The sequence below is a fragment of the Protopterus annectens genome, chromosome 1.part1 (assembly GCF_019279795.1).
Source record: "Protopterus annectens isolate FY-2018-M chromosome 1.part1, PAN1.0, whole genome shotgun sequence".
NCBI classification, from domain to species: domain Eukaryota; kingdom Metazoa; phylum Chordata; order Ceratodontiformes; family Protopteridae; genus Protopterus; species Protopterus annectens.
In genome coordinates this window covers 107745604-107758179 of record NC_056726.1, presented here as the reverse complement: position 1 = coordinate 107758179, position 12576 = coordinate 107745604, and the positions used below count along the sequence as shown (strand labels likewise).

At 39.0% G+C, this 12576-nt stretch overlaps 1 protein-coding gene across 1 annotated transcript in view; it reads right to left on the bottom strand.

Annotated features, from left to right (window-relative positions):
* Positions 1 to 12576, bottom strand: part of IRAK1BP1 (interleukin 1 receptor associated kinase 1 binding protein 1) — a 248032-nt gene that overhangs the window by 82253 nt on the left and 153203 nt on the right. Inside the window, exon 2 of the mRNA XM_044073630.1 lies at positions 2550 to 2615. Coding sequence (XP_043929565.1) covers positions 2550 to 2615 — 66 coding nt within the window. The remainder of the gene's footprint in view (positions 1 to 2549; positions 2616 to 12576) is intronic.

Genomic DNA, 12576 nt, shown 5'->3' with positions numbered 1-12576 from the left:
GGGTCTATTAACCTGTTATCAGTTTGCCATCCATTCCCTATTGCAATATTATTAGCTTATTTTTTTATGCAACACATGCAATTTATTCCTCAAGGGCAACATGCACTTTATTTGTAGATGAAACAATGAAATATAAAGTTGTTTGCAAGCAGTAACCTCTTCATTAGTTACAGATCTCTTTAATGTGGAATTATTTAGATGACTTTTACTTCTGCAGAGAATGTGCATGCATATTTACTGATACTGGTGGGCTGTAGAAGTTTGAGTAGACTTTTATGATTGAAATGTTCTGAACTGGGCAGTTTTGTCATTATTGGTTCTTGCATTTTGTTTCATTACTTACTGGAAAAATGTTCAAAATAATACATTTAAAACGAACTCTAACAAGTGTGCTGTATTATACAAAGAATATAATTTAATACAATCAGAAAAGTTCATAGGTGTGTACTAGGTTAATGGCTCTAGAGCCTTTACAAGCATAGCCCATAGAAGTGCCCTGGCATCATGCCGCCTGACATTAGTTCCCAGTGCCTCTATCAAGTAGAGCCACTGGAGTGATCCCCAGAGTGAACTTTCTATTACCCATGCACTCATCAAGATTTCTCTTGAAGATGGACAATGACATGTATGTTTCATGTGCAAAGGGCCTATGATTTGAAAACAGAGCCCAAAGGTAATCTTATCCGCCACTGGCCAAATGCATTTTCTTTGAATGTGGGTTTCAATGCTGTTTCAATGAATGTGAGTTTCAAGAGCAGAGAAGTTTTAATGCTAAGTTTATTTTCATTGTGAGACTGTATTGCTTTGTTTAGCAGGTGTCAATTAGTGCTTGTGCTACAAAATGTAAAAAAAGTTTTAAATGAAATCTAAATAATCAGTGTAGAATAAAGCAGTATGTACATTAGTGTTTACGGTAAATGGGGTGAAATAGCCAAGTAATAGGACATTGGAATGGATGCAGGGGGGAGGGCTGTGTATGGGGAGGCCTCATTCAACCATGATGTTGTTAGGGGGGAGAAGGGCGGCAAACTCAAAGACAGCCCCAGGTGGCACAAACTCAAGCTACGCCACTGATCAGTAGGCCATGCAGAATGACCTTTGGAGGGCCTAGCAAACTATAATATTCTTTTGCTAATATTAGAATATTGTCTACCATTAAATTTCCTACTTTTACGACAAAACCCACATGCTGCAAGTCACCAAAAACAAAATCCCAAGGTTCATCATCTTCTCCCTTTCTCAGTGAACATCACTGGTACACATTTAAAAAAAATTGTTACCATTTACAACAGGGTCTGGGGCCATATTTTGGTTGTCCGTTCTTCAGTTTGTGTTTGAAATTTGGTATTCCACAATCCCATTGTAATGGGCAGGACTACATAATTATGCATGTAAAGTTTATGTTAATCAGCATACAGATTTGTACCTATTTTTCATGCGCCTTTGTCCAGATTTTTAATGTTTCCAGGTTGAGAGGTATGGATACAATAAGCAGGCCTGTCATTGCAGTTGCTTTGAAAAGACTACCAAAATAAATTTGCTGGCTCAGTGCAAGTTCCTTATACACAATGAAATTTCAAATCGGGGAAAATTGGGCTAGGTAGTTGCTCAGCCCAAGACCACAAAGTGAACTATAGTGTTCACCTTGTGATTTAATCACTATGAGATTTAATATTTTCTTCAATCTGAAAATCTGAAGTTACACAATTTACAAAAAGTCAAGGGCGGGATTAAGGTAAAAAAAATACTTAGTTCCAAGAGGTACCTGTAGTGAAGTACAAGGTTGTTACAGCTGGCATAAATACAGAAACTGTGTCCCTTTAAAGCAAGTAGATTATAGGTCATGACACTTACTGGCCCTATGGCTCATACAAAACATGACATACGCATTTACGTTGCAACACTGAACTACAACTACTGTTCAGCACTGTGCCAAAAATCTAATCAGAACCACTCTCATGCATATACTGTACATAAATCAAGCATAATATGATGCTATAACTTCATGTAATGTCCCACTAAAGTTTACTGTGCTATTCCAATTATTTTAATTATTCAAATGTACTGATAAATATCTTAGCTAATTCTGCTGCCTTTCCTCCTGCTTGATGTCACTTAAATATTTGACTGCCAGGAGCAAGACCTTGCTGAGCATGAGACTACTGTACTAAGCTAGCTTGTGGTTTAGCACAGCATGTGGATGTCCCTAATTAGTTGTTTATAAGGGCTAAGTTTGGAACCCTTTTTGTGAACCACACCTCACAATCCACCTTTACCGCTGCACCTCAGTGCAAGTCTGTACGTGAGCTGCCAAGCTAAGTTTCTAAATTTGAAGTTAGGTCCCAACATTTGAAAAGGCGGCTCCTAAAATGCAAATAGTATTGTATTAAATAAATATTTACATACCACTGTGATGTTCTATTCCACGCTAGGATATCTACAGCAGATTCTGGAAAGAACTGTATAACACTGACATTAACTACCAGTGTTATTTTTATATATAAGCATCTGTAAAAACGCAAAAAAATGCTGATTCATGTCATACTAACCTCTGCTTCCATATGATAAGCATTTTCCACTCTGCGAAAATCCCTTGTGACAGTCATATTTTCTTCCTGTAATAGACAGCAGATAGCCAGGAATGTTTTGCATTACAAGAACTGTCACACTATAAGGTATGAGAACAAAATTAACAGATTTGAAAATGACAACAATCTGGTCATAGTCTTTTTATCTGCTTTTGAGGAAAAATACATTTCTTAAAACAACCAATATCAGTGTTGCTGTATTTGTTTAGCACTAGCTGGTAGTAATGCTGCAAAAAGAGAGCTTGATAAAGAGCAACCTCAGTTGACTTCATTTACTACTTTTCAGTATTTCCAAAAGATGTTTACATAACAGATTTTTAAAAATGAAAAAACTTAAATGAGCATCTCAGAGTTTAGGGTTCAGTGCAAGTTTTTGCAGATCTCTTGTAGCTAATTCACAGTACAATCAGTACTGCGCAAATGAAGTGCTAACGTGCAAATGAAGTTGATAGTCTTAACCACCAAAATCTTTACTACTTAGACTAAAATAAAGAATTATTTTGATGCTTTCTTTCATGATCCTATTTTTATCTGTACAATCTGAACGACGTGTGCATGTCCTCCACGTGGTCTGGTGATGTTAAAGTCATGCAGGTAGGTGCGTGTGTAAATGGGTGTGCCTTCTTTGAAGGTTGGGCATCGGGCTGGCAACTTGGCACTGTAAAAATCCACTGCCAATCATTAGCAGGTCGGAGTTCCGCTGTGGCGACCCCTAACCGGGAAAAGCTGAAAGACTTTTTTTATTAATGCTGCAGCTATTACAGACACCTACCTTCAAGAAAAGCAGAATCACAGATTAAATTTATAACCATATTAAAATAATTCAGAGTATATGTTATAGTGACAAAGTATCACATCTAAGCTGACAGAATGAAGTAACTGACACTCATTCTTCAAACCTTTTCTAGTGGTCCATTATGAAATGAAAACAAGTATTCTCTTGCTCCCGGTTACTGGGACAAAATCTACTGCAAAGAAGCATCATAAATCAGATAGAAAGTTTTTTACACATCTCAACAAGCCCCCTGACCCTTCAGAGATGCATATGTAAAAGCCATTCATTGTCAGAATGATTTCATAGTACTATGGTTGTTGAGGGTGCATTAATTATTCAGGTTAATCACCGACAGCAGAGTCAGATGAAGTCTTCAACTGCCAGTGTTGATTCTTCTGTTAGTAAAATAACTACTAATGTCTTGGAGATGTGGCATAGTTCACAGAACAGACAGCTCCAGTAGTACACCGAAAGCAGTTTTAGTCACAGTGACAGATCTGTAAGGAGGAGGAGGTCCATCTGTGGTAAACATTTGGACTGATGTTGCAGGCATTAGGGACCATATATATGAGATAAAAGTTTTTTTTAACTCTCTGGCACCCTCCCCCTTTCCATTACATATCATACACCTGTCACTCTCCAGTTCTTCAGCTGGTAGCATAAGACTGAGGAAGGAAGAAAACAAACACAGGAGAGGAGAAAGCACAGCACCCGAGTTGGTGGAATGGGAAATTACCAAATATGTACACTCTTATTACAGATTTATTGTTATGGGAAGTACATAGCTTTTTCATCTGATAAGAGAAGGTCCATCTTAAGTACACATTAGGGTAGACTCTCTTGCTAACCCTCCTGGGTTCCATCATCATGAGAACATACATCCCTGTAGGCAGTAGCCACAAAAAGAAGACCTGGAGATGGAAACAATATTTAGCTTGTACCGTCAAGTAAAGATGTTCAGGGAAGACCAAGCTGTACCTGCACAGATGTCATCTAAAGTTGCACTATTGAAAATAAAACAATCAAAGTAGCTATGGCTCTTGTGAAAACAGCCCTGAAGGTAACATTTTTTTCTGACAGACAACAATGGAATTTGGTAAGCATCCAGAAAGAGTATATTCACTAACTTCACTAACCGATTTTGACTTAGCAGATGACATAAATTACTATTTCAAAAAGATTTGGTTCTGTCTGCAAAGAATATAACCTATATGTGGATGTCCATACAATGACGCATGTATTTGCCGTGATTCAGAACTTGGGGAAAAACACAAGCAACTTAACAGAACAGTTTATGTTTGACTCCTTAGTAAGTTTAGGCATAAATGATGGGTTACTTCTAAATGCCATTATGGAAAGCTACGTAAAGCAGTTTAACAGTAATATCAAAAATCCTGGTAAGGAAAACATGAACAAAATCTAGCTATTAACTTTCTCCTATTTCCTGACTTTACTATTAGCATTAGCACTAACCAGCTTTGACTATGTAACATTAATAGTTCAAAAAATAAATAACCAAAACATCAACCTAAAACCTGCTACACATGCCATACCAAAATCTATGCATCCTACAAGACCATAACACACACATTCTTTCTCTGTTGATAAAAAAAGGACAAGGGATTACTGGGAAGATGCACACAAACTCATGCCATTCCATATCCAATCATGAAATGCTTCTCCAGTTTCTATTACCAACTACTACTTATTTTTCAGGAAATATTAAAATGACTCTGGGCCATCAGACACACCCATTCCGCAACACCCCAATTTCATGTTCATGTTTTTACAATGCAAATGAATAAAAATGATCCATAGAAACTGAAGATGTCTGCGCTACAAAGACCCCAGATGCAAGTCTGATGAAAAACAGTGCAACTTCATATTCTACAACTTTGGAAACAAGGTTCAAACTATACCTTCAAATTACTAATTTGCGCAGATCTGTAGCTTTAGGGACCACCATAAATACAATTCCAGGAATCACTTAAAACTTCTCAGAAATCCCACAGGAATGACCAACAGCAAAAGACACAAAAAATAAATATACCATCTTCTTTGATTCTATAATTAAAAAGCATTCCAGACAAATGAGCAATCCAACAGACACACTCTTCGTCACACAATAAGATGTAATTGATATTCTAAAACAGGGGTGGGCAAACTTTTTGATTTGTGGGCCACATTGAGTTCTAACATTTGACAAAGGGGCCGGAACAGGAGCAGATAGATGGCATGCTTTGAAAACATCACCTCATTGGGGGAAAAATACACATCTTGGGATATGGAGAAAACATGTGCTTTAATTTCCAATGAAAATGAAGAAAAGCATTACAATAAAATCTCTGACTTCAAAATGAGTCTTTAAACACTGAAAATCAAATAAATGACCATTTTATTTTAAAGCACTGAAAGTTCTGTTATCCTTCAGGATATCACCATCACTCTCCTCCTGACTGTCTTTTTTTTCAAAAACGGTAGGAGATGCAGATGTACTTGTCCTGTTCCTTTTATTCAATTTGTTTCCCCGGTGCCAAAAGTCAACAACGACCAGTGCAAGGACGAAACAGTTGCAGCAAGTCAGTCTGTGAAGCGTTATATTTGATCTGCGTGAGCTGTTTATTTTAACAACGTGCGTATCACGGAGACACACACATTTTAATGGGAGCAGTGTTGTTGGTCTCCTTTTTTAGCCAGCGCATCAAAGTCTGGAGTTAGTTTTGTTGTGGCGATTCTCAGGATGGATCTGAGGTGTAGGTCTGTTAACTTGGATCTGTGGCTGGCTTTGTTGATGTTCATGACGCTGAAGGTCTGTTCACACATGAAGGTAGAGCCGAACAAAGCCAACATCATCTGCGCTTTTCGCCTTAGATTTGGAAACTCGGCATCATTGAGTGAAGCATAGAAGTCATTTAGTTTCAGAGAGCTGAACTTCTCTTTTAAGGCAGGGTCGGACTGAAGGTCGAGCAGTTCGAGCTGAAGCTCCTCTGGAGCTGTTTCGGGGTCTTGTGACAGAGGAAAGGCCACCAATTGAAGTGACTTGTCAATTTTGTCGAAATCCAAAAACCGATGGCAGAATTCTCCGTGCAGTGCATCCAGTGACTCACTGTATTTCTTTACTTTTGCTCTGGCCTCTTTCAGCGTGGCTAGTCTAGGAAAATGAGTGAATGACTTGTTCAAAATCTGCCTGGAGAATAAAGCCAGCTTGGATTTGAAGGCTTTCACATTTGTGTACATGTCATGCACAAACTGCTCCTTCCCCTGCAGTTTCATGTTGAGCTCATTCAAGTGTGAAAATACGTCCGTAGCAAACGCAAAGTCACACATCCAGCTCTTGTTGCTCAGCTCAGGAAATTCATCAGTCTTCCCCTGCCGCTCCAAAAACATGCCAATCTCCTCTTTGAGCTCCCACACTCGTTGAAACACTTTGCTCAAACTCAACCAGCGGACACAGGAGTGATAAAGCAGGTCCTGGTGATCCGCGGCAGTTTCCTCCAGGAACGCAATGAACTGACGGTGCTGAAGTCCCCGTGCGCATATGAAGTTGACGAGTTTCACCACAGGATTCACAACATGATTCAGCTGTAACACAGATTTACATAGAGATTCCTGGTGGATGATGCAGTGGAGGAAAATGACATCCTGGTCAGGGTTTTCATCTTTCACTTTATTCTGGATTCTCCTCAGCAGGCCAACGTTTTTTCCCGTTAAATTCGGAGATCCATCTGTGGTGACGTTAACAAGCTTACTCCAGGGAAGCTTCATGTTTTCGATGGCAGCAGACACCCGTTCAAACAAGTCCTCTCCCCGTGTTTGTCCTTTCAGAGACTCCATTGTCAAAAATTCCTCCGTTATTTCAAAAGTTTCATTGATTCCTCGGATAAAAATGAGGAGCTGAGCAGTGTCTTTGACATCGTTGCTTTCATCCAGTGCTAAAGAATAAAAAGTGAATGACTTTGCCTTTTTGTTTAATCTGCTGGTGATATCTTCATCTATTAGTTCCACACGGCGAGTCACTGTCCGCCGTGATAAACTGATTTTCTCAAATTTGTCTTTGGTCTCCGGTCACAAAATACCTGCTGTCTCTACTGTCTCTACCATACATTCTTTTAAAAACTCGCCCTCAGACAGTGGTTTGCTGGCCTTTGCTATTTTGAATGAAAGCATAAAACTGGCCTTGGTACTTGACTCTTGAATGGCAGTTTGACTGTGAAAAAAACTTTGCTGAACCTTCAAATTAGCTGCCACCTTCTCAGCAGCAGCTTCCCGTTCTTTTGTTGAGAGCTTGCTAGCATAATTAGCGTGCTTTGTGGCAAAGTGACGGCTAATATTATACTCTTTAAAAACCGCCACAGTTTCTTGGCATATCAGGCAAACAGCAGATGATCGGTGTTCAGTGAAAAAATATTTAATTGTCCACTCCTTATTGAACACTCGACATTCTCTGTCCACTTTCCTTTTCTTGGGTCCGCTCATCTTCATAGAGGGGCGGTGGATCAAAGGGTAAAGTGCAAACGTGGAGTAATAGGCCTACGCTTCACCTCAACAAAGCCAATATATCTAGAGTGCGCCATCTAGTGAGGAAACATCAGAATTGCAAGGGAAATAAAACATTAACAAGGTTAATTTATTAAATTTTTTCAAGTTTGGCGGGCCGAATCAAAATGTTTAACGGGCCGTAGTTTGCCCATGCCTGTTCTAAAACATGCCTTCTGACTGAACAAACAAACCAGCGTACCAGCTATCAATCCATTATTACATACAGGAAGCTGTGGGTATTACAAATTTAGCTACAGCTACCATGTTTGTTGCTCTGTGAAATGCAGACAACAAGGTCAAGTATTAGAATAGTGGAAGACATAAAATCATGAAACAAACAACAAAAAAGGAAAACTGTAACTCGCTTCAGGGATGTTGGCAGTCTGAATGCATCCTTCCTTCTGTAAGCAGTAGGATGAATGCACAGAAGAAACTGCATTCTGCCCAGTGAACTTTGCAATTTCCAGTACCTGACATACCTTACACACCCCCTAGATTCGAGAATGCACAAAGGAACACTGCATCTTATTTAAACAACATTATTATTTGGAAAATGGTAAAAAAAAAACTTAAATAATATCAATGTATGCAAGCAAGCATCCATGACTGTGTGTGAATACTACTTTACATATGGATGGCTTTGCCTTCGCGATCAAATCATGCCAATAGTGTGTAAATCCAGCATTACCCATACCCAGTCATGGATTAATGCTAAAGCATACCAGATGTCCAACACCTTCAGTTTTTAGCCCATATCTGTAACCTTCGTGACAAATATACTGCTAAAACTGAAATTTCATGGCTACCAATCAGTAGATAATCTGCAACCACCTTATCTAAAAAAGCTAGCACTTTTTTCGTGCACTACTAACAAGAACTGTAAACAGAAGCCTCAGAGATGGGTCCTTCCTACAGCTGCAAAATCAAAATAAAATAATACCACCTCATACAGGTTCAGAGAGAAAGAGAAACAAACAAAATCAATAGACCGATAACATTAATAAGCTCATTATCCAAATTTCTTGAATGAACAGCATGCATGCATCTAACGGGCTACTTAAAGTGAAAAAGGAATCCTGTACTGCACCAAAGTCCTACCAAACGAAACCAGCCTTCAGTATCAAAAAAAAAAAAAAAAAAAACGCTGTAGGACACTGCTAATCTTTTAGAGCTTTTATTACGTAAAACCACAGAATAAATAGAATAAATCACAAGATGAGCGCTTTCGGGATATTACCCTTCGTCAGATAAATTTCTCATTAAAACGACCCCATTTTAAAATAAACCATAGCCAATAGCAGTCAATGAAATACCCGCCTATTTTGGAGGGTAGGTTTCACAGGTATTACATCATTGAGCCCAGGCTTCCGATTTGCCATTAGCTCAATAATCCACCTGGACTCTGCTAACTCTGTCAAATGCTTCACATTACCACCTCTGTTATTTAATCTGACATTCACAATAGCCCTAAAAGTAAATCTATGTGTGGGATTATCTATCACATGCCTGCTCAAGGCATTGTTCACATCACTGTTCCTTATACATGACATATGCTGAAAAATTCTTGCCTTTAACATTTGGTTGGTTTTCCCCACGTAAAAACTGGGGCATTGATCACACTCTGCCAAGTAAACAATGTCTGTAGTACGGCATGTGGCCCTTCCTTTCAATGCAAATTTCCTGTGCGTAACTGGATGTTCAAAACTAGTTAGTCTATTAATGTGGGGACAGGCTTTACAGCTACCACATGGAACTGTTCCTATCGTTGTTGCCACTACATTGTTACCATTTAGTCTTTCTTTGCATAGCAAATCCTTAAGATTTTTATTCCTTCTATACCTAAATTTTGGGTTACTACCTACTATACTTTTTATACGTTCGTCACTCATCAGAATATTCCAATTTTTCCGAACGATGTTACAGATGTCACCTATATTGCTACTGTATGTGAACATCAACTCTGGTCCATTCAAAACTATGGAGCTATCAACAGTGGTGACGGCTTCTGTTACATTACGCCTTAACCAAGGTTTATATTTAGTGCTTCTGAAGCCTTTACTATGATCTATAACTCTATCCACATTATTTCTTTGATAACCCCTCTGTTGTAAACACCCCCTTAATTTAAGCAATTCAGTCTCATAGTCTTGTTCTTCCAGACATATTCTTGAAATCCTACTGGCTTGCCCCTGTATTATGTTGGTGTATGTATAGCGTGGGTGCATGCTATCATACGCTAACAGCGTATTTCTCCAACACTCTTTTCTGAACAGCCTAGATGTAAAACCATCACCCTTTTGTTCTATATTAACATCCAAGAAATCTATAGAACTAGTGGAAGCTTTAACTGTAAATCTAAAAAATGTAGTTGTAGAATGCAGATATTCTACAAACTGATCCAGTAGATTCATGTCCCCATCCCACAAGATGAAGACATCGTCTACAAAACGTACATACATCTTTATATTCATCTTCCATATCTCATTACATAACACATGAGTCTTTTCCCATTGGGATAAGACAAGATTAGCATATGTATTGGCACAGGGGGTGCCCATGGCAACACCCTGTGCCTGTCTATACAGAGAATCAGCTCCTATAAAGATGTTATTTTCCAAAACAAACGTTAACAGTTCCTTAATCAGGTTAATCTTTTCATCCGTTACTTTTAAATCCCTTAGAAAATTACCTACCATGTCAATACCATAGTTGTTATTTATGACAGTGAATAAGTTGTTAACATCCAAAGTCACCATCAAAACTCTGCTGTTACATTTCACTTTACCCAATTTCATCAAAAAATCACCTGTATCTTTCAATATGCTATCAACCCCATCTACAAATGGTTTAAGAAAATGTTCAAGCCATATGGACATGTTTTCAGTAACCAACCCCCTCCCTGATACAATGGGTCTAAGGGGTGGGTTAATCAGGGATTTATGAATTTTGGGAAGTGCCTTAAAGACAGACGTGACTGCTTTTTCTACCCAAAGGAATTCACAAGTTGCCTCATTAATCTTCATCTCAAATGATAGCCTCTGTAGGCCCTGGTGCACCTTATCTATAGCTTGTTTCACACCCAAGGGATTAATCCTAACATACGTTCCTCCATCTGACAACATTTCTCTCAACTTATCAGTATACCATGTTGTGTCTAACACAACAATAGCTCCTCCTTTGTCGGCCGGTTTTATCGTTAGTTCTTTATTCATAGTTAAACCTTGCAGAGCTATTCTTTGTGAGGATGTTAAATTATAGAACTTGCTTTTTTCTCCATCCACAAAGTACCTAATCAAATCTTGTTCACAACCATTTATAAACAAATTTAGAGCTGGCGTTAGTGGTGGAATGTAACTACTTGGTTTTCGTAATGCATTATCACTTTTCCCATTCCCTCCAAACATAATTTTCAGCGCTACATTGCGACTAAACAACATGATATCCATCACAATCTCATTGTACACACTGCTATGGCTAGGAACAAAGGTCATTCCCTTGTTTAAAACTGTTAACTCATCTTCATTTAAAACATACGTAGATAAATTGTACACAATACCAGTGTCCAAATCACTACTAGTCAGTCCAACATCTTCCTCCTTTTGTCCACAATCCGATCCTCGCTTAGCGACCTTTTCCATGCTCCCTTCTTTTTCATAGGGGCAGGCAACATCTCCAAAAAATGTTGCTTCCCTCGTTGGACTTTTGGGAGTGCCCCTGTATTGATGTCTCCATGTTGTAAATCCTCCGTTGCTGTAATTACAGATGTCTGGGCATTCGACAAAGCCCCTTTGCACATAGCAGAACCAGTGCCAGGACTGGGACAGTTATCAAATTCTACTTGCTTCAGACTGCTTTCTGCCCTTCCTGGCAAGGACTCCTACTTAACAAAACATAATTAATTCAAACACAGTACCAGTTTTAAACTGATTCACAACCTGTCTGAAAGACTGAACAGCTGCAGTACAATGCCAGATCAAGCTGTCTCAAACATTCACTTTAAACACTAGATCCATATTGGGACTACTGCTATTCAATATATTTACTAACTATATACAGCAGTATAAGGTGCATTTCATTTACTTTTTTGTTGTTGTGTCTTTCGGCTTTTCCCGGTTAGGGGTCGCCACAGCGGAACTCCAGTCCGCTAATGATTGGCAGTAGATTTTTTACATGTCGAGTTGCCAGCCCTGACGCACAACCTTCAATGAAGGTACGCCCATTCACGCATGTCTCCACACAGAAGACGCTTTAGCTGAGAATCGAACAGGACAACATCTTACTGTGAGGCGACAACGCTACTGTAACACCACCACTGCATTTCATTTATCTAAGGATATAAAAACTCTCATCTCTGCAAGAAGGCTTTAATACTCTCATCATCTGGACCTTGATTCATAGGTAGGTACTAGGCTATTGGCCCTAGGGCCTATATAAGCCCAGCCAAACGGTAGCCTGGCTTTTGCCACCCAAGAAAATTGTTTTCCTGTGTCCCTGTCAAGCAGATCCACAGAAGTTATCCCAAGGGTGAATTTCCCATCTCCCATCCAATCATCAAAATTTTTCTTGAAGAGTTCTAATGAGGAGCTTTGTTTGATATAGATAGGTAGTTTGTTCCAGAGTATGGGAAGTCTCTGGGACAGGAATCTATCCCTCCAGCATGTTCTGTTTATTGTG